Here is a 27,321-nt window from a genome sequence, read left to right on the forward strand (position 1 = left end):
CTTCCACAGTATTCTGTGGGTCACAGTGCCAGCCCAGATTCAAGGGAAGGGGAATTGTAGGGTAGGAATTACTGTTGTGGACGTATTTAAGACATATACTTTGCCACAATAACCAAGGTGGTACTGCGTGTTTTTCTTAGATCTGGGAACCGAGAAGGCACACACATGACTGAATAGAGGTTCTAAAGAAGGATGGGGATAGATGGGGAGTTGGGGGTGAGTAGAGTAGTGCGGGTGGTTTTGTACATTGTAATTAGTTATCTATGGAACTCTCTAAAGCTAGTGATGCCTGCTCGAACATGCATGCGTATACAAATACTCCTTTATTCTCACCAAAGGCCTATCATATGGAAAGATTGAGGATGGAGATAAGACAAGTATAGTTTTCAAATACTCTGTAGATCATTTGTCTGTGTGTCTTTGGTTAGGAACCACTGAATGATTCGGAGAGAAAGTGAATTCTTGAGTTTACACTGTTGAATTTGGTACCCATTGTTGAGATGTTATCCTTCCTTAAATTGGTTCAATGATATTATTTTTATAGTTATAGCAGTTTTTGTTTTTTTTTTTTTTTTTTTGCTGTCAGATATCTTTCAGGCTTTAGATAGCAAAAGACCTGCTTGTACTTTCTGCAGAATGTTTGTTGAGTACCTAATTTGTGCTAGGTGCTCTGCCAGATGCTGGGGGTACAAAAATAAGTAACAATTCTTGCCTTTCGTGAGCTTATATTCTTTTGCAGAAATAGATCATTTTAATATGAAGAGCTATATCTATAGTAGAAATCTGCACAGAGGTATCTAGTTTAGTAAGCCTTTGCTGAACATTTTGCCTCCGTTTCCTCAAACTGCATTAGGGATGTTAGGTTTTTGGTAAATATCTAAACTCGTCTCCATGCCTCCTACCTTCTATCTGGCATGCTTTGGATTATTTTTTTGGATCCAATTCAGATTTCATCTCCTTTTGTGAATTCTTTCCTGTTTTCCTCAGGCAGATTTAGTTATTTCTTCATGAATATTTCTATAGGGCTTTATACACACTTTTGTTCTAATGTGTATATTAAGAATTATTGATTGAAAATGTACTGTGAGCTAGAGACTTTATAGGGTACTTACATAGTTTATCTACTTTTTTTTTTTGTTTTTTTTTTTGAGATGGAGTCTTGCTCTGTTGCCCAGGCTAGAGTGCAGTCGCACGATCTCAGCTCACTGCAACCTCCATCTCCTGGGTTCAAGTGATTGTCCTGCCTTAGCCTCCAGAGTAGCTGGGATTACAGGCATGCACCACCACACCTGGCTAATTTTTGTATTTTTGGTAGAGACAGGGTTTCACCATGTTGGTCAGGCTGGTCTCGAACTGCTGACCTGGTGATCTGCCCAACTTGGCCTCCCAAAGTGCTGGGATTACAGGCGTGAGCAATCACACCTGGCCAATCTAGTTTTATTCTTCCAGTAACCCAACAAGATAATTAATATTTCCCTCTTTTACAGTGAGGTAATTGAGACAAGAATAGGTTAACCAGTTTGGCCAACATAACTCACACAATAAGTTGTAGAATTGGGAGGGGAAGCCAGGTATGTGTGGCTCTGAAATGTATGTTTTTTCCCTACACCACCTGTATTTGCTTAATGTATTTTAAATGGTTATGTTTACCTTAGTCACCCCTAATCCCACCTCCCTTTTTGTTCTTCACCTGCTCAACAAAATTAGATCCTAGAGGGCAATGACAGTTTTATATTCATCTTTGTATTATAGTTGTGGGTACATTTTGGATGTTTATCACCTATTTGTTCATTTAAATGCGTTTAGTATTTTTTAGGGGGAATCCTCTGAGCATTTTCTACTGTGTTCTCATACTCTTAAGGAAATTCTTGACTGTTACCTCATTTCCTGTTTCCTTCTTCTTGGAGAATCTTGCAGTTTTGTCAGCATTTCAGGTGGTAGAATAATAAGTCAGATTCTCTGTGGGGGATAATTTGTTCTATAACTAGCTGGGAGGAGTGAAGGAAGAGGAATAGAGTTTTTTGGTTAGCCAGCTTGATATGAGATAGCAAAGTATATGTACAGTACCTGGAACCATAATCACATAGTAGATACTTAAAAAAATAGGTGCTGTCATTACAGTGATTGTATTTGGTTTAGATGGGAAGAACTACTTAGTTTGAAGGATATTTGTTTTCTGTCTCTAGAGTTAGATTTAGAGAACCATTAAACTAGTGCACTGTGAAGGTTAATGTTGTTGAGGTCTGACAGTTGTGTGGGGCTGTTTTTGTATCTGTTTTTTGGCCAGATGGATTAGACTTTTACTCTTAACCAGCTGTTTTTGTATAGTTCTGCTGTTGATCTCATATTCATTTTTAGTTCTGAGAAAAACTCATAGTATCAGTGCTTCTTTTTTTTTTAAATTTCAGATTACCATTTTGAAAATGAAAAAAGTTTGAGTAACAATTACAAGACTCTTCTGTTAATTTATCATTATCATATGTAGTTGGCCTGCTTTTTATTGGAAATTAATGAAAAATAATGGATTTTTTTCTTTTTTTTTCCTTTTCTTTTTGTGATGGGGTCTTGTTATGTTGCCCAGGCGTGCCTCAAACTTCTGGGCTCAAGGGATCCTTCTGCTTCAGCCTCCCAAGTAGCTGGGACTACAGGTGCACACCACCATGTCCAGCTATGATGGATTATTTTTATAATGGATCGAAGTCTAAACATAACCATTTGAGAACATGACACATACATACTTATTAAGGAAGAATGGAAAGTTTTAAATTTGACTTATATTTATTTACCTTACCTGAGTTATTGGCTTGTTGGTGCTGTGAATTTGTTTTCTTGACCCTTGTTAACCTCTAGAAGTTTGTCAGGTTTACGAAATTGGTCCTTGAATACCATTTTGAAATTGATCTCTAGTCACAGATAGATATCACAACTGATATTCATAATTACTAACTTATTTTTACTTTCCTTATCGAATACTTCTAATGGAAAAACTATCATGTTACCACTTTGATTGCAAAATAAATGTGGCCTGAGTTCATTAATCTTAAAGGCTTATTCTTGAACATTATAAAATAGCAACATGTTACTAAGGCATGTTTTAAAACATGGCTTTAAGCCATAGCCACAATGCTTAAGGAGAAAAAGATGGTCAAAAATCTTCTTGAAAAAAATTAATCTACACACATGCTTACTACCATCTTCTCTGAGCTAAATGAATGAAAGAGATAAAAAGAACATAATCTTATCTCAAGTGCCATCTGTGTCTCTAGGATGGTCTTTGTTGTGGTGTTCACAGACCATCTGCATCAGATTTACCAGGAGTGCTTGTTAAAGGTGCAGATTTTTGGTCCTCATCTCTACAGTATCAGAACTCCTGAGTTTAGGAAATACATAACTTTATGAAGTTCCTCAAGTGTACAGGAAGAGTTGAGAACTACTGTTGTAAGATAATTATAATTCCTTTAATTCTAATAATTATTACCCAAGAATGTTTATTTGTGAGCTCTGCAGGAGGTTAGCTAGTTTAGTTGTGTGTTCACTGACTGTAGAGCAACACTACTTGGGTTCAAATCCTGGCTGCTGTCACTTACTAGCATTGTGACTTTGGACAAATTACTTAGCTTGTGCCTCAGTTTTCTTATTGTAAAATTGGGAAAATAGTAATAATAGTGTCTACCTCATAAAGTTGTGGGATGTTTAATATATGTCAAGCACTTACATGTACAGTAAGTACAATAAGTCTTTTAAGATTTTCTGTTCAGCTTTCTTGAGATATAATTTACATACCCTTTTAGATTTATAATTCAATGATTTTTAGTATGTTTACATAATTGTGTGACTATTGCCACAATCTTTTTTTTTTTTTTTTTTTTTTTAGTTTTCCACTCATCTCTGCAGTTACCACAGTCTAACAGTAGGTTTCCATCACCTCCAAAAGAAACACCTTGCCCATTTACAGCCACTCCTCATTCCCACCACCAGCCTGAGTCAACCACTGGTCTACTCTGTTTATGTAGATTTGCCTCATCTGGACATGTCATATAAATGGAATCATATGTTTTCTTTAGTGTCTGGCTTTTTTTTTATTGGGCATAATGCTTTTTGAGGGTCATCCATGTATTCATGTTGTAGCATGTATCAGTACTTAACTTGGTTCTTTCTTATTGCCAAATAGTATTCCATCGTATGGATATGCTGCATTTTGTCTGTCCATTCACCAGTTAATGAACATCTGGGTTGCTTTCCTTTTTGACTATTGGGAATAATGCTGCTATGAACATTTGTATATAAGTCTTTATTTGGATATTTATTTTTATTTCCCCTGGGTGAATACATAGGAGTGTAATTGATGGGTCATATGGTAAAATTCTGTGTTTAACATTTTGAGAAACTGCCAAACATTTCATGGTCCCATCAGCAATGTGTGAGAATTTTTGATTTCTCCACATTTGCTAAACATTTGTTATTGTCTGTCTTGTTGATTATGACCTTCTTATTGGGTGTGAAGTGGCATCTCATGGTGGTTTTGATTTGCATTTCCCTAATGACTAATGATGCTGAGTATCTTTTCATGTGCTTTTTGGCCATTTGTTTATCTCCTTTGGAAAAATGGCTGTTCACATTCCTTGCTCAATTTTAAAAATTGGGTTATGTTGTCTTTTTATTATAGGGTTGTAAGAGTTTCTTACATATTTTGGATATATGCTGTATGAGTTTTGCAGAATCTTAATTGCTGTCGTTATCATAATCATCATCTGCCTAAATAGAAGTCTAGTTTGTATTTGACCAGGAGATAGATTCTAGTTATTCTCTAGTTTTATTTGGGCTCCAACTTTGGTTGTGAGAGGGAAGTTCTGCCTTCCTTTTTCTGTGTTTTCAATCTTTGTTGCTTTCCATCTTGTGCTTCTAGAATGGCAGGGTATTAAGACCCATCTGCCTTGGGTATTCTACTGTCCTCATTCATTCATTATTACTCACTCTGAGTCTTTTTTTTTTTTTTTCTGAGATGGAGTTTCGCTCTGGTTGCCCAGGCTGGAGTGCAATGGCATGATCTCAGCTCACTGCAACCTCCGTCTCCCAGGTTCAAGCGATTCTCCTGCCTCAGCCTCCCAAGTAGCTGGGATTACAGGTATGCACCACCATGCCCGGCTAATTTTGTATTTTTAGTAGAGATGAGGTTTCACCATGTTGGCCAGGCTGGTCTCGAATTCCTGACCTCAGGTGATCCACCCACCTCAGCCTCCCAAAGTGCTGCGATTACAGGCGTGAGCCACCATGCCCAACCCACTCTGGGTCATTTTAATCTTTTGCTTACTACCTTGTTCCAAATGAATGGGTTGCTGGAGATAGTTATTTGTGGAATATTATTTGAGTTATTTGCCATAGTTCAGTAAATTGGAATTCATTTGGTGTTTTAGAGATTATACACTGTCGTGTATGTTTTTTTCTTGTTTTTTTGTGTAATGTGTAGCCCAAACAGAATTAAGCCTTGTTATATGTATACCAGATAATATTGTCATAATGAGGTAGACTTCAGTGTTTTTAACTTCAGACATTGTAAAGGTACACATAAGGAGATAGGCCACATGATACCTCTAAAATAGAAGTGCCTTATGGGCAGTTACTTGGTTTTCTTTATAATTGTGCCTTTAGCTCTTAGAATGGTGCCTGACATTTTATATGCATTCAATGTATTTATTGAATGAACGATAAAACTGATTTGTAGCTGTGGCTAAATTTACTTTCTGAAATAAGATGTATGTATAATTTACTATACGTATTTATATACACTGAGTATCCCCAATTTGAAAGTCCAAAATCTGAAAATGCTCCAAAATCCAAAACTTTTTGAGTGCCAACATGATGCTCAAAGGAAATGCTCATTGAAGTGTTTTGGATGTTTGATTTTTGGGTTAGGGTTGCTTAACTGGTAAGTATATAATGCAAATATTCCAAACTATGAGAAAAATCCAAAATTGAAACACTTCTCGTGTCAGGAATTTTGGATAAGGGATACTCAACCTGTATGTAACAAGCAATAATGGATATACAATAGACTCTTATGTCAGTCAACAAGTTTCTTTTTCCTAAAAACTTATGATGATGTGTAGCCAAAGGAATAGTTCTGGTCTGAATCTTCTTCTAGAAGAATCTTCTAGAATCTAGGAGTTCTTTTGTATTTGTGTCTAATACTTCTCTGTTTTGTCCTAGAATGTTTGCTTTCTGCTTCAGGATTTCTATTTTAATTGAAGGTAGTCTATATCTTTGTATCTACACCTGCTTGCAAATGTGTTTTTTAAGTAGCCTTACCACTGTGCTACACAATACTGACTGCTTTTTTTTTTTTTTAACGTTTATGGAAATGACAGTATGACGCTGCACTTCCCTGTTCTCCAGCACAAGCCATTTTCTTACATAAACACTGATCTCTGACTATTAAGGTAATGGGAAAATGGTTTTAAACACCTTTTGTGGGAAGAGTCACTTCTGCTTACACATCCTGTATCGTATCATTAAACATTCCCTATGAAACACTAGCTAAGGGGCATTACTATTTAATAATTTCATGACCATCATTATATAATGTTATTTTTGACTTGCACTATAGTTTGCAGGTTGAATTGCTTTTGAATTTAATATATAGCCCTTAAAATTTCAGTTTTGATAAAGTCCCATATCATCATATTTTAAGTCTAAACATCTTAAAAATCTATTTTAAATGAAACCTTCATATATTGCCTAAAACTTGATGGGTTTTGAGCATGGTGTCTGTGTTATCACTGATATCATTAGTATAATATTTATGTCAAATTAACAAATTTCCTTCCTTTCTTTGTGTGTCTTGCAGTAACTCGTCCATGTTTAAGAGCTGCCGAATGCTCTTTGAACATTTTGTTATATTAGCAGTATTTGCATTTACAACTTTGGCAGGAAGCCATCCAAATTTGGAGATAGGCTACCCATGTTTCTTGCTCCTTTTATATAACACTGTCTAAATAGTCTTGCTGTGCTGAAGAGATGACATCTATGAGCTTTTGGAATCTAGTTGCCTAAGGATAAACTGAGTTTGACTTCATTAGTGCACAAATGATAGGTTTGTGTAGAGTTATTATAGCATTAATCAATTTGATGGATTGGAAATATGACAGAACTGAAGCAGCATGTAATATTAGTGCCTATTATTCTGGAAATTATGTCTTCACCTACATTCATGTGGCAGAGGAGTCATGTTGTACATCAAGAAGGCAGAACTTAAACAAACAACAGAGGGCATCTCTTTTCATGGCCCTTCTCTTAATCCTCTTATATTAGATCATCGAGAGATGGACCTCAGAATTGACTAATTTTTTTTTTAGGTCATAGCACTTTCATACTTTGAAATATGTTGATTTGAATGGAATAAATAGATACATAATCCTAACCTAATATTTAAGAGAATACTACAAGTAATATATAAAGTCTTTAAGAGACTTACGGGTATACATATGTGAATTTATTGGTTAGCAGTCATTTCATTAAAAATGATAATGGATTAATAGTAAAGAATATTTTTTTTTGTATTGGTTGATAAAGCTTAAAAATAGGTAACTTAAAGATAATTAAAGTGAATGAGAAGCAGATACTTATTTTTTTGGGTCACGGGTGTTGCTTTATCATGTGTGCATTTCTAACATTTATGCATTATTTATTTTATGGCTTTCAAAAGTTCAAGAATATGTGTCACTTCTTTTTGATTTTACTTTGTTCTCCAATGTAAATACTTACGAGTTTCTTTAAGAAATATTCATTTGCATAAAAAAACTCTCCCACTAAAACCTGAAACCTTAAGCAGCATCTCTTTTGCTCCTGGTAAAGAAGACACTAAATATAGAATAATCAGGGCCTGGGCAAAATTGGGAAGTAGGTAAAGAACTAACTGGACTTTTAATAACTAATTGGATATGCACTTAGTTATGAGGTGCTCTGATATTTGCTTTATTTCTAGGTATTCTTTTTATCTGCAATATAGGGATATATTTCTTCTTTATAAAAATGATAAAAATTTAATGCATCTTTTGTTAGAGAATACTATTAGAATAGTAATTCTAATTTTAAAGAGTGAATTAATGTAGGTCACTAGGAGTACCTTAGAGTAAGTTATTGCTTTGGTATGAAAGTGGTACAGGAATTTCTTTATCATGAAATAATTAATTTCTAAAAGGTGGGTAGTTTAATTTAGAACTCTTATAATGAAGATATTAGCTTAAATGATGCCTATATAAAATTTAATCTTGGTTAATTTAAATTTCATATTTTGGCATGTATTATTGTAGATGTCATCTTCAGCTTGGAGTAATTGAGAAGCCAAGTTTTTAATAACCTTGGGACCACAAGGAATTTTTCACATTCTAGGAATTTACCTACTAGAAAGAGAAATAAGATATTGACATAACAATATGATAGAGTAGAAAATGATATATAAGAAAAATGCAGACTGCTATGGACAGTATAGATAAAGGAGAAATTAGATTTGCATAGTCCTAAAAGCCTTTTTGATGGATGTGGCATTTAAACTTGGTTGAGAAAGGTATAGGATTTGGGTATATGGCAGTGAAGGAGGATTCTGAACTTAAGGGGAACAATTTGAGCAAAGTCACAAAGATGAGAAAGTATGAAGTTTGTGGGGGAAATTTGAAGTACCCTGGTTGATACAAGGGTCATGTTAGGGAGGTAGTAGGCAGGGATCCCCATTCTCACTAATTCATGTGTGTTCCCCCCTGCAATCTTTCTCCTTGGTCAAAAAGGATGATTTTATCAGAAGAGAGCAAGACTCTTCCTTGCTCTAGAGTACATGAATGACTGGGTTTCCTGCAAAAACTTCAAATAAATAGTTTTTTAATTAGAACAGCATTCTCCAATGTGGGATGAGATGTATGTAGGAGCAAGGGGTGATTACTGACTTTGTCTGACCTTGGGAAAGAGAAGAGTAGAGAAGAAGTTGTCCTTTTGGATTTTGTCTTTTCCCAAACCAAGAGATCAGCTTTTTATAAGGTGTGGATAATAATTTTCATGATTCATAGATTTACATATGAAGACAGTTATAGAGCTCATTTCCTAGAATGATACCTACATGGTTGATTTGTAGATTCATTGCCCAGTTTAGGATTTCAACTTTGGGCACTCCTAGGGAATAACTAGTTTTTTTTTTTTTTCCCTCTCATGTCATGCTTTACATGTAATATGTGTGCAAGACAACCCTTTGAAATACAGGAAGAAAAACATATAAATTAACTATATATTTCTTACCTTTGCACTAACACTAAAACTGGAAATCTCTTTCTATACAATGTTTTATATTAAATATATAGTTTACATCAGATGTTACTGCTGTATCACTCCTCAGTTCAGCTTATCTGACAAACAGTCTCACTCTTGCCCTTTCCATTTCCTATGACTCTAACCCAAGAATCACCATTTATGAAAATCTCATGTCCTTATCAATAAAAATTTGAGCATGCAGGCCTGAATTTAGAAGTCATAAAGTTGTTAATTGCTGAGCCGATATATCATGCACATTATAAAACATACACTAAAAAAGAAAGTAGAGTTAAAAAAGATAAAATTCAAATTCCAGGAATTTTAGGCAGCTATTTAGTATTTTTTTGAGTTGTGTTGTTGGTTATAGTGTTGAAGTTGTTTGAGTAAAGTTTATTTTATTTTTTATGTTTTGCCATGAATTTTTCTTATCTTCCCTGCTACATTCTTAGCCTGAATAGTACAGAGTAATAACAACAATGATGATAGTGCTAATAATGAAAACAAATGTTTATTCAGCAACATTTACTGATTACCTGCTATGTGCTAGGTTCTAGGGATGAAATGGTAAGCAAAAATCAGACGTGAATGCTGGATTGATGGTGTGTATTTTCTCATGGAGAAGATAAACAATCAAATACTTAAATGTAAAAATACAGACGGGGAGTGCATGCTATAAGAGCTTGTAAAAGGAGTGTTTGAACTATTCAAGGAGGTCAGCGAAAACTTCCCTGAGGATAGAACTGGCTACGTAATTTTTAAGGCCCAGTGCAACGTGAAAGTGTTAAAATATTATCCACTTTCAAGACTGAGACAGCAGAACATTAAACCAAGCAGGGGGCCCTTCCAAGTGCAGACCTTATGCAACTGCACAGGTTACACGCTCATGAACCTGGCTGTACCTGAGGAAGTGATTTTTGAGCTGAGATGTGACAGTACCATAGGAGGATAAAATTGTTCCAGGCAGAAGAAACTGCAGTGGGGAGAGTGGTGCATTCAGAAACTGGATGAAGGCCAGTGGGGCTGGAGTGCAGAGAGTCAAGGTTGGGGATGTGTGTGTGATGAGGTAGGCTGATAGAGAGGGTAACTTGAAGGGCTAAGTAGAGCCCTGTAGGCCATGTTGAGGATTTTGGTCTTTATTCCAAGAACCACACATAACTATTGATGTGTCTTAAGCACAAAATTTACTTTTGATGTGGTGAGAATACCAGTAACTTGCACTTTGACAGCATTGGACAACTTTCTTCCTCAGCCTCCATTTCTTACCAACCCCTTTTTTAGAAACTTTCAGTCTCACCTTCTGTGTTTATTCTAAGGCTGTCCCTTCCTTTAGATGTGTTTAAAATGGCACTTCACACCAGGGTGATAGAAACTGAAAATAGGTAGAGTAGGTGAGTCATGACATTTTATTTACTATTGAAGTAGTTTGTGGTCTAAAACATTTCAGGTCAACTGAAGAAAAACTAGTAAAATATAAAAATGTTTTATTGTTGTTTTAAAATGACTTTCCTTTTAAAATGCCACAGATTTTTAAAATGTATATTGTCAGCATCATGATTTTAAATCCTTAATCTCCTCTTTTACACATGCTCAGGAGCAAGGGGTGATTACTGACTTTGACCTTGGGAAAGAGAAGTGTAGGGAAGAAGTTGTCTTTTTTTGTCTTTTACATAATAGGTATTCCCAAACCAACAAATAAGCTTTCTTTCTGTTAGGTGTGGATAATAATTTTCATGATTCATAGATTTACATATGAAGACAGTTATAGAGCTCATTTCCTAGAATGATACCTGCGTGATTGATTTGTAGATCCATTGCCCAGTTTAGGATTTTCACTTTTGGCATTCCTAGGGAATAACAAACTAGAGATTTTTTTTCTTTCATGTCATGGTTTACATGTAATTTACATACAATTTATCCTAAAAGGTTATTTTTTCAGTAATTTGCTGATGTCAGCTTGTTTTTGTTTCCTTTTATTTAAAAAACTGTTATACAAGTTAATTGGGTTCTTATTGAAATTTTACTTTGTTGAAAGTTGACAGCAAAATACATTTTGTTTCATTGCTGTGTTGGTATGTGTGTTGAAATTCAGTAGCCCTTATGTATATGTGTAATATTGTGTGTAACAGCATACAAAACTATGTGTAGTTCATTATTTACTTGATGTTTTCATGGCATTAACTCTAAATACGAGTTTAATTTTGTGTAGCCCAAACCAAAATAAACCTAAAAGTCACATTTGTTATTTATTGTAATAATACTGTGTTTTTCTTTTTATTCTAAAGCATAAGTAAAAGCAAATTAAGGAGTTCCTTTTTCCTATTCCAGGGATTGCTTTAGAACATTTTAAATGATCAGTCTTAAGAAAAAAATGCTTCACATGTATAAATTTCTTTTAAAAAATCAGCCAGAATTATATATTAAAGTTATTTGTTGCTATGTCACAGAGACTAAAGTAGTATAAACACAATTAGAAATATATCAGTTATTATCAAATCTCATATATTTAGTTGCTGAGAGCAAATGTAGTTACGTTATTAAAATGGGTGATTCTGATGTTTTACAGCTTTTACAAAGAAGAATCCAGCAAGTGATATCCTGATATCCTATATATTCTGTCAGTGGAGCCATTGCTTCTTAAGTGCAGTTGATTAGACAAAATTCAGATCTAGTACTTTTCCCAAACACTGGGAGGTTGGTAATATTCTCTTTGTAGCTGCAGTCTTCTCTGGATGAGAGATTAAGGGTCAAGTCAACTTTCATTTCAGGCCTAAAATTATCTTTACTGGCATTATTTCACATTGTAGGTATGTAATGCTTCATCATGCAACTTTGCTCTAATTGTGTTTGTGGGGTGGTGTTGGTAGGGTCAAGGCAATGAAATCTTCTGGAATACAACAGGATTCCTCTGTATTTTTAAATACTGCCAGATTGTGGGGAAAGATGGACAGCTTGATACAGATATATTTGATTCTTTCTTACAATGTCTGCTTGAAATTTTACTTTGTTAAAAGTTTGCCATAAAATATTAAAAATATTATTTCACTACATTTTTTGTAGTGAATTAAACATCAGTATCTTTTTATACATATGAGTAATATTTAGGATATGTCTGTGTTTGAAAGAAGCTAAAGGAATTGTAGCATATGAGCTATTTTGTTTTTTTAATTCTCATTTTGGATTGGGCAAGGTATCTTCCCCTCTTCCCCATTAAAAAACAATCACCAAACAATAAACCAAACATGCTTTTAAAACAAGTTATCTAACCTACTTATACAGGTTACCATAGAATCTAAGATAGTGTGATTAGTTGCCATGTATAAGTCAACCTTAGCAAATGACTTTAAATGCTGTAGGCACATGTACATGCTTATTAATTTGGTTTGTTATTGATATGTTTTTGCTTTATGTGCCTAATTATCACTGCCTTGTTTCCATAGCTGCAGAACCTTGGCCTGAAAATGCTACATTATATCAGCAATTGAAAGGTAAGTCTTGTTCACAATTAAAAATGGCTTTGTATCAAACTATATTTATTACAGAAAAATCCTCAGTAATACAATTTACTGCAAAGAGAATATAAAATGTAAAGAAGGGATTCCCTTGTATAATTTGTCTAGGAGGTTTTACTTGAACTTGTATCTGCCAGTGTAAACCAACTATTCATGGCCTATAAGGTCCTTAGTTTATTATTGACTCATTATATTGGCTGCTGTAGGCGGTGTAAAATGATGTGGTTGCAGGAGCAGTTGGCAGATTTACTGCACCAATAGCTGAGACAGCAGATTTTTGAAGTCCTGTGGTAAAGTGGGCTCTCAGTAAAAAGGAACTGTTAAAATGTATAGGCTAGGATGGTTCAGGCTCCCTTTAGCAGCTCTTCATATATCATAAGATCACATTATGGACCCCATTTGGGGCTTAGCAGCCTGCTACAGTTGTCAGAAGACTGCAAAGTAATGAAGACTAATAGGCAGCAGCCCTAGTCTTCTAAGCATGGAATTTTTATTGCCACGAACTTGTCATCTTTCTTTTGTGTGACAGACCTAGACACACTGTGCAATATTAACTGCAAGCTGGTTTTATATTATTGTGAATGCTTTTACTTTTAACTAGAAAGGTTTCAGCAGATTTTACTTAATTTTAATGAAGAGGAACATTTCTTGAAAACTTGAAAAATGAATTGGATTTTAAGTAAACAATTTTAATTACATTGCTGATAAAATGAGATAAGTGATCAAATAGTTTTAGAGGAAACTGTCCTAGTTTATCATTATTTGTGATAATTTAATCAAAATTATAATTATATATTAACATTGATATAAAACTTTAGAATTTAGTGGTAGGCGATACCTTTGAAAAAATAGAAATACTTTTTAAAAATAAAAATACTATGTTCTACTTGGTTAACAGTTATGCTTCATTGTATTTCCACAGGGGAGCAAATTTTACTTTCTGACAATGCAGCTTCTCTTGCAGTGCAGGTAAATATGTAAATAATGTAATATCTTTTTCACCCCCTAGGTGGTTTGCATCATTTTGACTTGCAGTTATATTTTTCCCCTTCCAAAATGTCTGATACTATATGTTTAGATTTTTTTCTGTGTGATTTACCATTATCTATATAACATTGCTTCTTTGTGAAGAATAATTTTATTATGTAATATTATTCAGTTAATTGTCAGTATATAAAATAAACATAAAAATTTTTTTTTTTAGAAATCACTTTTATGTGCTAGGCATATTCTGTGTCTTAGCAGTTGTTTTGCTTTTGGCTGGATATGATGGTGTTGATTATTTGGGGTGATATGTTCATTTGTGGACTCACAATTATTTTCTAATTCGTTAAGATTTATTTATCACATATTTTTAAGCATTGTTTTGCTCATTGCACTCATTGGCCTCTTGCTTTTAATCTGTTTGGTAATCTTGTAGCAGTGTTCTGGTTCTCTAGCCACTCCTCATATATTTATTGATTACATGAGTGTTTATTATCCCCTAAACCATTTATGAAATGTAACAGCTCTTCAGGTTGTATATAACATTTGTGTAATCCAAAAAAAATTAGTGCCCCTATAAACTTTAAGCTGCATTATAGGAAGAATAGGATACTTGGGGGATGGTTTGCTTAAAAAACAATGTTTATGATGTAGGTTATGGAATTATAGTTATCCAAACATTTTGCATATTTAGCTGCTATTTACTTAGCTTGTGTAGTTTAACATAGGACTGAGCATGTAGACTGTATCCACTAAATGTCTGTTGTATGAATGGTTTATAAGTGTGGTGAAAGTAATCATGCCTTGATAACCAATGTAAAAGTAAATGATTTGCTGTGTATAAAATAATATTTTCAATCTTTATATCTTTGGAAAGACAGTTTGAAGGCACTGTGAATATTTTAGTTGAAGCACTGATTCTTAACCCTTTTAAAATTGCTATTTTGGGGATAACCCTTTCAGGATCTGGCAAAAGCTATAGAACATTTTAACAGAAAATGTAGCCAGGCTATTCTGCATGTGGTTTCAGTAGGTTTACTGATTTCCCTGCTGAAGCTATCTGGATCCCCTAGGAAGAGCCCCTAAAACTACATAATACTAGTTTAGGAAGTGCTGAAGTAATTTTCATCAAATAGAAAGGTATTTTGGGTAGGAACAGACAGTGGTTTCCAACTGGGCAGCTCTTTAGTACTCCCCCTACCACCACCCTGTGACATTTGACAATATTTAAGTGTTTTTCCTCGTTAAAACAGTTGAAGGGTTGAGTGCTATTCTCATCCATTGGGTAGATGCCAGAGATGCTGCTAAAAATCCTAAAACATACAGAGTGGTCCCTGCACAACAAAGAATTATCCAGCCCCAAATGTAAATAGATTTGTCAAGGTTGACAAACCCTGGAATAGATGAGTTAGCCAGTTTTCAGTACAAACCAAAATACCAGTATATTACCATTTAAAAAAACTAACGTTTTAAATAACCCGGAGAAGGGAGGAAAAAATAAATCTTAGTGTGTATTTTATTTGTTAATTCTATTTTTATGATTTCTATTAATTTGCTTTCTCAAATCATAGTTGCAATTAAAAATAAAACCAGAAAAAAGGACCTTTTACAGTGTAGAATTTTCCTTAACCATTTCAGTGTTTTTATCCTACATATGTCACTTCGATGATAAATTAAGCAGCATATATTACAATTTCTTGGTTTTCTTCAATATTCTTTGGCTTGACAGCTGATAGTAGCCATGACTATAAATGTGACTTTTCCAGTTATCTGATATAAACTTTATGGAGTAATTTTCTTCTATATAGTGGGCCAGCATTTGTTTAGAAGAATCAGTTAAAGGCCTACATTTGATGTATAAAATTGATCAAAACAATGTGACAGGTATCCACAAACTGGATTATTTTCTAGAAGATACCAGATATCAAACATCAGATATTTTAATAGTCTGCCAGTTAGGCCATTAGGAAATTTAAATTTTACTTAACACATACACTTGGTGTTTATTATACCCCCGAAACTAAGTGATTGGGTCTTTTTGAACTCTAAGAACTTTTATGATTTCAGTTTAAAAATAATTTTTTTTCCTGTAGCTATTTCCCCTTAGATTTGCTTTCCTTCAGTCTTGTATGTTGAGTATAGTGAAGTATTAGTATAGCATGTTTCTCTGGTCCCTTGAGCCGAATGTGTATATATGCAGTATTATACACACATGCACACACTAGAGAGACAGAGAGAGAGAGAGAAATATATCTTCCATTCTGTACTTGTGCTTTGAAGGACTTAAGCTTATGCTGACTGGAAAAAGTAACTTTGATAATAATTCTCTGTTACTATTCTCTGTTACCCCCAAATCCAAACCAGCCATCTAATAAATACACAATGTTGGCCACATTTGTGATTTGAAATTTTCTAGAAGCCTCATTTAAAAAAAGTAAAAAGAAATTGGCAAAATGTATTTTAATAATATGCATTATTTTACCCAGTATATCCAAATATTATTTTAATATGTAACCAATACATAATTTATTAATGGGACTTTTTATATTAAGTTCAAAATCTGATGTGTATTTTACACTTGCAGTACCTCTCAATTTATGCTAGCCAGATTTCAAATGCCCACTAGTCTCACGTAGCTAGTGGCTTTTGTGTTAGACACTGCAGGTTTAGAATACAATATGAGCAAATACATATATGCTCTCAAAGGTTTTGGCCAAATTGTTTTATTTAAGAAGTTTATGTCTATTGATTGAGTATATGCTGTCTTTTATAGAAGATTCCAATTGGTATCTGTTTCAAAAAACAGCAAACCCTAAATAGAGCTCTTTGTTTCAAGTTTGCTCAAATGTAAAATAGAAATATAATAGAAGCTATCCTGTTGGGTAGGATAGGATTGAATATGTTAACATATTGAATGTGAGGATGGAATATGTTAACATATGTAAAGCACTTAGAAGAGTACCTGGCATATTGTAAATATGCAATGAATGCTGTTTATTACTTCTTTCTCTCCTAATTCTTTGAAAGAAATACATGTATTCAATGTCAGTAAGAGGAATGGAAGCTTGCAGCCTTGATAGTACCTGAAAACACTAGAGTAATTGAAAACAAATGTTATGTGTAAGAATCTTTTTTGGACATGTTTGTGTTTGTGTGAACATTAATTTTTGTATCATTCTTTAAAAATTAATATTGAATGCTTTAATGCAAACAAAATTTTATTGATACTGAATAATATATTTTAAAACAATATTTATTGAATACTTTTATTGTATAAGACACTCTATTGAAAGCTTTTATGTGGAGCATTGCGTTCAATCCTTCCCATGACCCTAGTGCACAGTACTATTATTATCCTCATTTTAAAGATGTGGAAACTGAAGCTCAAAGATGCTTCGCCCACATTTCATAGAACCCACAAATTGTGGAGATAAACAGAAAACAACAACAACATTGGTTGAGTGCCACCTGTGCTTGTCACTGTGCTGAGCTCTTAATTCGTATTAACCCATTTAATCCTTATAACAACTGTATGAGGTAAGTGCTGTATAAGGTAGGTATCATAAATAATCCTTTCACACAGCTACCCTATGAGGTAGGTACTATTATTATTCCTATTTTCCTACAGATTAGGAAGGTAAGGCAGAGAGGTTAAACAGTGAGCTCAAAGTTACATGAATAGTATGTGGCACAGCTGGAACGCAGACCCAGGAAGTCTGGATCGACAGTCCACACTCATAACACTTTGCTGCATATTGGTCTAGTCCAGTGATAACAGATATTGAAGTTTCACCTAACAATAAGTGATCATTTAATCACAAATTATTTCTGACATTTCTTAGTAAATTATATCTTATGATTAATAGTTTACATTAAGGAGTAAAAGAACATGTCTTAGCTTTTGTATCTTTGAAATGGGATAAAGATAGTCTTACCTCTATAATATTATGAAGCTCAAGTTAGGTAATAAATGGGAAATTCTTTTGAAAAAAGTGAAAGGAATAGGAATGTAAGATGTCAAATACAGAATTAGTGCCTATTTTGACTTCAGAGATTTATGTACATATTTTGTGAGTGTCTTTATATAATAAAATGTTACTTTCTAATAAGTTTTAGAAGTCCAGTGTGCTATCCGTTGCACAACAGAGACTTTCTAGTAAGTTTTAGAAAGAATTTTGCTTTATGTATGTGAAGCCAGTTTTAAAAAGCTGGTGGTTTTTTTTTTTTTTTTTTTTTTTGGTATGGCTTAATCTAGATATTATAAAAATTTGAATTTGTTTTTTAGAGTGTCTCAAACTGATGATCATTATTAGAATATTTCATGAACAAGTAATCTTACTTTGTCCTTTTTACTTCAAGTAAGAATAGCATTTAAGGTCAAGTGAAGGAGAATGTCCTTGTTCCATTTAATATTTTTACTTTTTCTTACTCTTTGTTAATAAATACTTTTCTCTAAAAATGAAAGGGAAGACAACAGAAAAAAACTATTTTATTTCTGTTTAATATAGTATATAATTTAAAAGTCAGCATTTTGTTTTGTTTTGTTTTTTTGAGATGGAGTCTAGCTCTGTCACCCAGGCTGGAGTGCAGTGGCGTGATCTTGGCTCACTGCTGGCGTGATCTCCGGCTCACTGCAACCTCCATTTCCCAGGTTCAAGTGATTCTCCCACCTCAGCCTTCTGAGTAGCTGGATTACAGGTGTGTGCCACCAAGCCCAGCTGATTTTTTTGTATTTTTAATAGAGACGGGGTTTCACTATGTTGGCCAGGCTGATCTTGAACTCCTGACCTCAAATGATCCACCCGCCTCAGCCTCCCAAAGTGCTGGGATTACAGGTGTGAGCCACTGCACCTGACCAAAAGTCAGCATTTTTATAGGCCCCATTAATGCTGGGCCATGAACACTCACATTTCAGATTTGATGATAAATACTTAGCTGACCCTTGCATTTTCCTTTTAGCAAATGATGCTTTCTAGAAGGATGTATTAATTATTGGCTAATGATAATATCCAAATGTAGTGTTTGGGAAAGAGCAGGAGAGAGGAATATCTGTCTTTCTTTTGAGGCTGCAGGTTGATTACTGCCTTAGAGACAAACCTTTGAGTGTGAAAATACAGCTGCTGTAAATTTGTCTTGTCATTTAAATGGCCATAGTAGACAGCTACCTGCAGAATTTTAGAGGAAATGATTTTGAATTTTCAGTTTGGTTGGATACATTTTGTTTTAAATGAGTTGTTCAGGGTTTTATGCCGTTTTAAAGGATCAGTTTAAACCTGATGTAAATAGAAGTAGGATGACATGAGTGGACATATTTTAATAAATAATATAATATTTTATGAAAAAGATTTAAAAATTGACAAAACTTTATTAAAGCCTCATAAAGTATAAAGTTTTAGGTTTTTAAAATTTGTACATTCCTCTCAATTTGATCATCCTCTGTCAGATGAGGCTTCTGAATTCACTTTCAGGATTAGGTGAAGGAAAGGAAAGCTAAGGGATAAATAGAATTTAGTGAACATTTATGAGATATAGAGACTTGTAAAATCCTTTTCAGTATTCCAGACAAGCAAAATGGAGGCTGCAGATGTTTCTTTGATATCACTGAGTTTAAATTCTTCAGACTGATTGTCTTACATTATTATAGTTTGTGTGCCAGAAATGTTAAAGCATTTTGCTGATTTATGCTCATAAGACCTTGGATTATTTCAGTATATAAAATGTGATCTTTATCAAGATAATTGTGAACTTAAATTGCAAATAGAATTTAGCAGATTAAAAAACAAATCTCAATATTAGTTTCTCAACACTTAAATGGCATGGTGTATATACAACATTAAAATTAGGCAGTGTAGAATTTGTGGAAATGAAGTATATTCAAAATAGAATTAGGTGGCTATAGGAGTTGTTGTTTTTAGTAATTAGTGAAATAATGTAAAATGGTTATAAAGGGTAATGGTTTACTGATATAAATACGTATTTAACTTAACGAAAATTCACACTCCTGTAGTTCTGAGAGATTGCAACTTAGAATATCAGCTGTGTACTTTTTTGTTTAAAAAGTAAATAGCAAGCAGGATTTTATAGTTTGTTGCTATTAAACAGAACCATAAAGATACAGTAGTAAGATGGAAAAACAACAGCCTTTTTTTAAAACAGAAAAAGGCTAGAATTTCTCATTATTAGATATACAATATCAACATAATCAATCTAGCAGCATTATATTTGAGCTGAAAATACACTTAAATTTGAGGCCATACACTACCCTGTGTGAGTGAAACATCTTTCATATAGTTCTAAGATGAAATTACCCTTGAATGAATAGCATCTTCATTTATCTTCAAACCCCTTCTGTGCTTTTAGTGAATCTATTCTTTCAACATTCTACAACAAGAATTACATTATACTGTTATACCAGAGTACTTCTGCAGTGTGAAATAGATTGGTTTGGAAAATGAACCTGGCTTTGCTATAAATTACATTCACAGGTACAAAGGAATTTGTTATTTTGTTTAAAATAGTCACAAATATAATTAAGGTCTTAATTTATGTTAAACTACAAATATGGCTATTATGGTAACTGGATTAGGAACTTAATCTGTCGCTTCAAGAATGATACCTAACACTTTTCATTTATAACCTTAGATACATTATTTCAATTACAGGGTCTGCAGCTGTTTGATATAAAAATGAATTATTTTATAGATAGATTTGTTCATGGTTTTTAATTTTAAATCGTGCCTCTTCAGTAAGGTAGAAAATAATTCTTCAGTTGTCACAAATTTTCCTTTGTGTCTGGTTGAAAAAGGATATGAATTAAAATTCACAATCATTTTTATTTTGTGTCCTGAAAATGGCATTGCATGCTTGCGAGCAGTCGTTAGTGAATTCTTACATAAAATATTTCAAATTTAATTAGGAAATAAATAGAAGCTTTGTCCTAAAGAAGAAAAACCTGAGGTCTGCTGTCTAAGGATAGCTTTACCTGGTTGGACTGAAAATGGATTGCTACCTATCTAGAATTTGAATAACTTTGTTCATGTGACTTACATAAATTTAGAAGCTGTGTTTATAACGCCTCGAATCTCATGGTATTAATCAGTGTAAAGCATCTAATCCTTAAAAACTTATTAAAGGCAATTCTTTAAAATTTTGAATTACTTTTATATTTTTATTGGCAAGCAATGCTGATTTTATTGCTTAGGTGCAACTAAAGAGAGTGTGCTGTGTATCTAACTTGAAAGACAAATGTTCATTTTTGTCTTTGGAATAAAGAAGAGGAAAGAAGACAGTTGGTGCTGGTCATTGGCAAGTGTTTCAATATTGAGTTACTATTAGTTAATTAAAAAGAATATATGTTCCTTCCATCTGCTAGTTCATCCTAAGAATTTTAATTTTTTTGTTATTATTTTTATCAGTTAGGAATTTTCTTGTAAGTAACAAAATTTTAAAGCATTCATTATAGGAGCTCAGAAAAAGAATATATATATTTTTTCGTTTTCTCCCCAACTGTTCATTGAGTGCTAACTGTGTAACTGCTGTTGTGTTAGGTTATTGGGTTACAAGAATTGTTCTTTCTGTACTTTTGACTATTTTATAACTCTTGCTTAATTTTGACCCTACAACTTTATGAAAGTTGTAAACAAGATAGACATGGTCTGTATGTACTAATGAAGCTTATATTCTTGGGAAGACAGGCTTTTATCCGTTCATTTATTGGTTTTATCAGTGCGTTATTTATATGTAATTCTCACAGGGAAAGCTTATATCTTTCTCTATTCTAATTGTCTCTTTTGTTGCTTTCAGAAATAACCTGATTTTTTTCTATAGCTGTTAGATGTTGATGTATCTAAAATTGACTCAAATATTCCAGGAGTAGTTTCTAGGTGAGAGTTTCATTAAGGAAGGTCAGTCTATGAAGTGATATGTCTTCAAATGTTCTCTCAAATAACATTTCATATTTTTTGGTAATAAATTCACTCTCTTTAAAGCTTTTTAGGCTTATTGAATTGTGGTTTCTGATTTCTACATAGATCATTATTATTATTTTTTATACTTTAAGTTCTAGGGTACATGTGCACAATGTGCAGGTTTGATACATAGGTACACATGTGCCATGTTGGTTTGCTGCACCCATCTACTCATCATTTACATTAGGTATTTCTCCTAATGCTATCCCTCCCCCAGCACCCCCACCCCCGACAGGCCCCAGTGTGTGATGTTCCCTGCCCTGTGTCCAAGTGATCTCATTGTTCAATTCCCATCTATGAGTGAGAACATGTGTTTGGTTTTCTGTCCTTGTGATAGTTTGCTGAGAATGATGGTTTCCAGTTTCATCCATGTCCCTACAAAGGACATGAATTCATCCTTTTTTATGGCTGCATAGTATTCCATGGTGTATATGTGCCACATTTTCTTAATCCAGTGTATCACTGATGGACATTTGGGTTGGTTCCAAGTCTTTACTATTGTGAATAGTGCTGCAATAAACATGTGTGCATTTGTCTTTATAGTAGCATGATTCATAATCGTTTGGGTATATACCCAGTAATGGGATTGCTGGCTCAAATGGTAATTCTAGTTCTAGATCCTTGAGGAATCGCCACACTGTCTTCCACAATGGTTGAGCTAATTTACACTCCCACCAACAGTGTAAAAGCATTCCTATTTCTCCACATCCTCTCCAGCATCTGTTTTTTCCTGACTTTTTAATGATTGCCATTCTAACTGGCATGAGATGATATCTCATTTTGGTTTTGATTTGCATTTCTTTGATGACCAGTAATGATGAGTATTTTTTTCATGTGTCTATTGGCTGCGTAGATGTCTTCTTTTGAGAAGTGTCTTTTCATATCCTTTGCCCACTTTTTGATGGGGTTGTTTTTTTCTTGTAAATTTTTTTGAGTTCTTTGTAGATTCTGGATATTAGCCCTTTGTCGGATGGGTAGATTGCAAAATTTTTCTCCCATTCTGTAGGTTGCCTGTTCACTCTGATGGTAGTTTCTTTTGCTGTGCAGAAGCTCTTTAGTTTAATTAGATCCCATTTGCCTGTTTTGGCTTTTGTTGCCATTGTTTTTGGTGTTTTAGACATGAAGTCCTTGCCCATGCCTGTGTCCTGAATGGTATTGCCTAGGTTTTCTTCTAGATTTTTTATGGTTTTAGGTCTAACATTTAAGTCTTTAATCCATCTCGAATTAATTTCTGTATAAGGTGTAAGGAAGGGATCCAGTTTCAGCTTTCTACTTATGGCTATCCAGTTTTCCCAGCACCATTTATTAAATAGGGAATCCTTTTCACATTTCTTGTTTTTGTCAGGTTTGTCAAAGATCAGATGGTTGTAGATGTGTGGTGTTATTTCTGAGGGCTCTGTTCTGTTCCATTGGTCTATATCTGTGTTTTGGTACCAGTACCATGCTGTTTTTGTTACTGTAGCCTTGTAGTGTAGTTTGAAGTCAGGTAGTGAGATGCCTCCAGCTTTGTTCTTTTTGCTTAGGATTGTCTTGGCAATGCAGGCTCTTTTTTGGTTCCATATGAACTTTAGTTTTTTCCAATTCTGTGAAGAAAGTCATTGGTAGCTTGATGGGGATGGCATTGAATCTATACATTACTTTAGGCAGTATGGCCATTTTCACGATATTGATTTTTCCTATCCATGAGCATGGAATATTCTTCCATTTGTTTGTGTCCTCTTTTATTTCCTTGAGCAGTAGTTTGTAGTTCTCCTTGAAGAGTTCCTTCACATCCCTTGTAAGTTGGATTCCTAGGTATTTTATTCTCTTTGCAGCAATTGTGAATGGGAGTTCACTCATGATTTGGCTCTGTTTGTCTGTTAATGGTGTTAGGAATGCTTGTGATTTTTGCACATTGATTTTGTATCCTGACACTTTGCTGAAGTTGCTTATCAGCGTGAGATTTTGGGCTGAGACGATGGGATTTTCTAAATATACAATCATATCATCTGCAAACAGGAACAATTTGACTTCCTGATTTCTTAATTGAATACCCTTCATTTCTTTCTCTTGCCCAATTGACCTGGCCAGAACTTCTAACACCGTGTTCAATAGGAGTGGTGAGAGAGGGCATCCTTGTCTTTTGCGGGTTTTCAAAGGGAGTGCTTCCCATTTTTGCCTATTCAGTATGATATTGGCTGTGGGTTTGTCATAAATAGCTCTTACTATTTTGAGATATGTTCCATCAATACTTAGTTTACTGAGAGTTTTTAGCATGAAGGGCTGTTGAATTTTGTCAAAGGCCTTTTCTGCATCTGTTGAGATAATCATGTGGTTTTTTTCATTGGTTCTGTTTATGTGATGGATTACCTTTATTGATTTGCGTATGTTGAACCAGCCTTGCATCCCAAGGATGAAGCCGACTTGATCATGATGGGTAAGGTTTTTGATGTGCTGTTGCTGGATCGGTTTGCTAATATTTTATTGAGGATTTTCGCATTGATGTTCATCAGTAATGTTGGTCCAAAATTCTCTTTTTTTGTTGTGTCTCTGCCAGGCTCTGGTATCAGGATGATGTTGGCCTCATAAAATGAGTTTGGGAGGATTCCCTGTTTGGAATAGTTTGAGAAGCAATGGTCCCAGCTCCTCTTTTTACCTCTGGTAGAATTTGGCTGTGAATCCATCTGGTCCTGGACGTTTTTTGGTTGGTACGCTATTAATTATTGCCTCAATTTCAGAGCCTGTTATTGGTCTATTCAGAGATTCAGCTTCTTCCTGGTTTAGTCTTGGGAGGGTGTATGTGTCCAGGAATGTATCCATTTCTTCTAGATTTTCTAGTTTATTTGCATAGAGGTGTTTATAGTATTCTCTGATGGTAGGTTGTATTTCTTTGGGATCGTTGGTGATATCCCCTTTGTCATTTTTTATTCTGTCTATTTGATTCTTCTCTCTTTTCTTCATTAGTCTTGCTAGTGGTCTATCAGTTTTGTTGATCTTTTCAAAAAACCAGTTCCTAGATTCATTGATGTTTTGAAGGGTTTTTTGTGTCTCTATCTCTTTCAGTTCCACTCTGATCTTAGTTATTTCTTGCCTTCTGCTAGCTTTTGAATTTGTTTGCTCTTGCTTCTCTTGTTCTTTTAATTGTGATGTTAGGGTGTCGATTTTAGATCTTTCCTGCTTTCTCTTGTCAGCATTTAGTGCTATAAATTTCCCTCTACACACTGCTTTAAATGTGTTCCAGAGATTCTGATACGTTGTGTCTTTGTTCTTATTGGTTTCAGAGAACATCTTTATTTCTGCCTTCATTTCGTTATTTACCCAGTAGTCATTCAGAAGCAGGTTGTTCAGTTTCCATGTAGCTGAGCAGTTTTGAGTGAGTTTCTTAATCCTGAGTTCTAATTTGATTGCACTGTGGTCTGAGAGTTTGTTGTGATTTCAGTTCTTTTCCATTTGATGAGGAATGCTTTACTTCCAATTATGTGGTCAATTTCAGAATAAGTGCAATGTGTTGCTGAGAAGAATGTATATTCTGTTGAATTGGGGTGGAGAGTTCTGTAGGTGTCTATTAGGTCTGCTTGTTGCAGAGCTGAGTTCAGGTCCTGGATATCCTTGTTAACCTGCTGTCTTGTTGATCTGTCTGATATTGACAGTGGGGTGTTAAAGTCTCCCATTATTATTGTGTGGGAGTCTAAGTCTCTTTGTAGGTCTCTAAGGACTTGCTTTATGAATCTGGGTGCTCCTGTATTGGGTGCATATATATTTAGGATAGTTAGCTCTTCTTGTAGAATTGATCCCTTTACCATTATGTAATGGCCTTCTTTGTCTCTTTTATCTTTGTTGGTTTAAAGTCTGTTTTATCAGAGACCAGGATTGCAACCCCTGCTTTTTTTTTTTTTTTTTTTTTTTTGCCTTCCATTTGCTTGGTAGATCTTCCCCCATCCCTTTATTTTGAGCCTGTGTGCATCTTTGCACATGAGATGCATCTCCTGAATACAGCACACTGATGGGTCTTGACTCTTTATCCAATTTGCCAGTCTGTGTCTTTTAATTGGGGCATTTAGCCCATTTACATTTAAGGTTAATATTGTTATGTGTGAATTTGATCCTGTCATTATGATATTAGCTGGTTATTTTGCCTGTTAATTAATGCAGTTTCTTCGTGACATCGATGGTCTTTACAGTTTGGCCTGTTTTTGCCGTGGCTGGTACTGGTTGTTTTCTTTCCATGTTTAGTGCTTCCTTCAGGAGCTCTTGTAAGGCAGGCCTGGTGGTGACAAAATCTCTCAGCATTTGCTTGTCTGTAAAGGATTTTATTTCTCCTTCACTTATGAAGCTTAGTTTGGCTGGATATGAAATTCTGTGTTGAAAATTCTTTTCTTTAACAATGTTGAATATTGGCCCCAGTCTCTTCTGGCTTGTAGGGTTTCTGCCGAGAGATCTGCTGTTAGTCTGATGGGCCTCCCTTTGTGGGTAACTGGACCTTTCTCTCTGGCTGCCCTTAACATCTTTTCCTTCATTTCAACCTTGGTGAATCTGACAATTATGTGTGTTGGGGTTGCTCTTGTTGAGGAGTATCTTTGTGGTGTTCTCTGTATTTCCTGAATTTGGATGTTGGCCTACCTTGCTAGGCTGGGAAAGTTCTAGTGGATAATACCCTGAAGAGTGTTTTCCAGGTTGGTTCCATTCCCCATCACTTTCAGATACACCAATCCAACGTAGATTTGGTCTTTTCACATAGTCCCATATTTCTTGGAGGCTTTGTTTGTTCCTCTTGACTCTTTTTTCTCTAACCTTGTCTTCTCGCTTTATTTCATTAATTTGATCTTCGATCACTGATACCCTTTCTTCCACTTAATCAAATCAGCTATTGAAGCTTGTGCATGCATCACGAAGTTCTCGTGCCATGGTTTTCAGCTCTGTCAGGTCATTTAAGGTCTTCTCTACGCTGTTTATTCTAGTTAGCCATTCGTCTAACCTTTTTTCAAGGTTTTTAGCTTCCTTGCGATGGGTTCGAACATCCTCCTTTATTTTGCAGTAGTCTGTTATTACCAACCTTCTGAAGCCTACTTCTGTCAACTTGTGAAAGTCATTCTCTGTCCAGCTTTGTTCCATTGCTGGCAAGGAGCTGCTGTCCTTTGGAGGAGGAGAGGCGCTCTGATTTAGAATTTTTAGCTTTTCTGCTTTGGTTTCTCCCCATCTTTGTGGTTTTGTCTACCTTTGGTCTTTGATGTTGGTGACCTACAGATGGGGTTTTGGTGTAGATGACCTTTTTATTGATGTTGATGCTATTCCTTTCTGTTTGTTAGTTTTCCTTCTAACAGCCAGGTCCCTCAGCTGCAGGTCTGTTGGAGTTTGCTGGAGGTCCACTCCAGACCCTGTTTGCCTGGGTATCACCAGTGGAGGCTGCAGAACGGCAAATATTGCTGCCTGTTCGTTCCTCTGGAAGCTTCGTCCCAGAGGAGCACCGAACTATATGAGGTGTCTTTCGGCCCTTACTGGGAGGTGTCTTCGAGTTAGGCTACACGGGGTCAGGGATCCACTTGAAGAGGCAGTCTGTCTGTTCTCAGAGCTCAAACGCTGTGGTGGGA

The 27,321-nt window shown here is 34.8% G+C and overlaps 1 protein-coding gene across 4 annotated transcripts in view; it reads left to right on the forward strand.

Annotated features, from left to right (window-relative positions):
- MTX2 (metaxin 2) overlaps nt 1-27,321 on the forward strand; it is a 66,220-nt gene that overhangs the window by 12,300 nt on the left and 26,599 nt on the right. For 2 of the 4 annotated variants that reach the window (XM_031008805.3, XM_055380281.2), the window contains exons 2-3: nt 12,732-12,779; nt 13,726-13,772. In XM_031008805.3, the coding sequence (XP_030864665.1) occupies nt 12,732-12,779; nt 13,726-13,772 (95 nt within the window). Of the gene's footprint in view, nt 1-5,002; nt 5,126-6,365; nt 6,438-12,731; nt 12,780-13,725; nt 13,773-27,321 lie in introns of those variants that run through there. The other 2 variants (XM_055380278.2, XM_055380282.2) reach the window with 2 other exon arrangements.

The sequence above is a fragment of the Gorilla gorilla genome, chromosome 11 (genome assembly GCF_029281585.2).
Source record: "Gorilla gorilla gorilla isolate KB3781 chromosome 11, NHGRI_mGorGor1-v2.1_pri, whole genome shotgun sequence".
Lineage (NCBI taxonomy): Eukaryota > Metazoa > Chordata > Mammalia > Primates > Hominidae > Gorilla > Gorilla gorilla.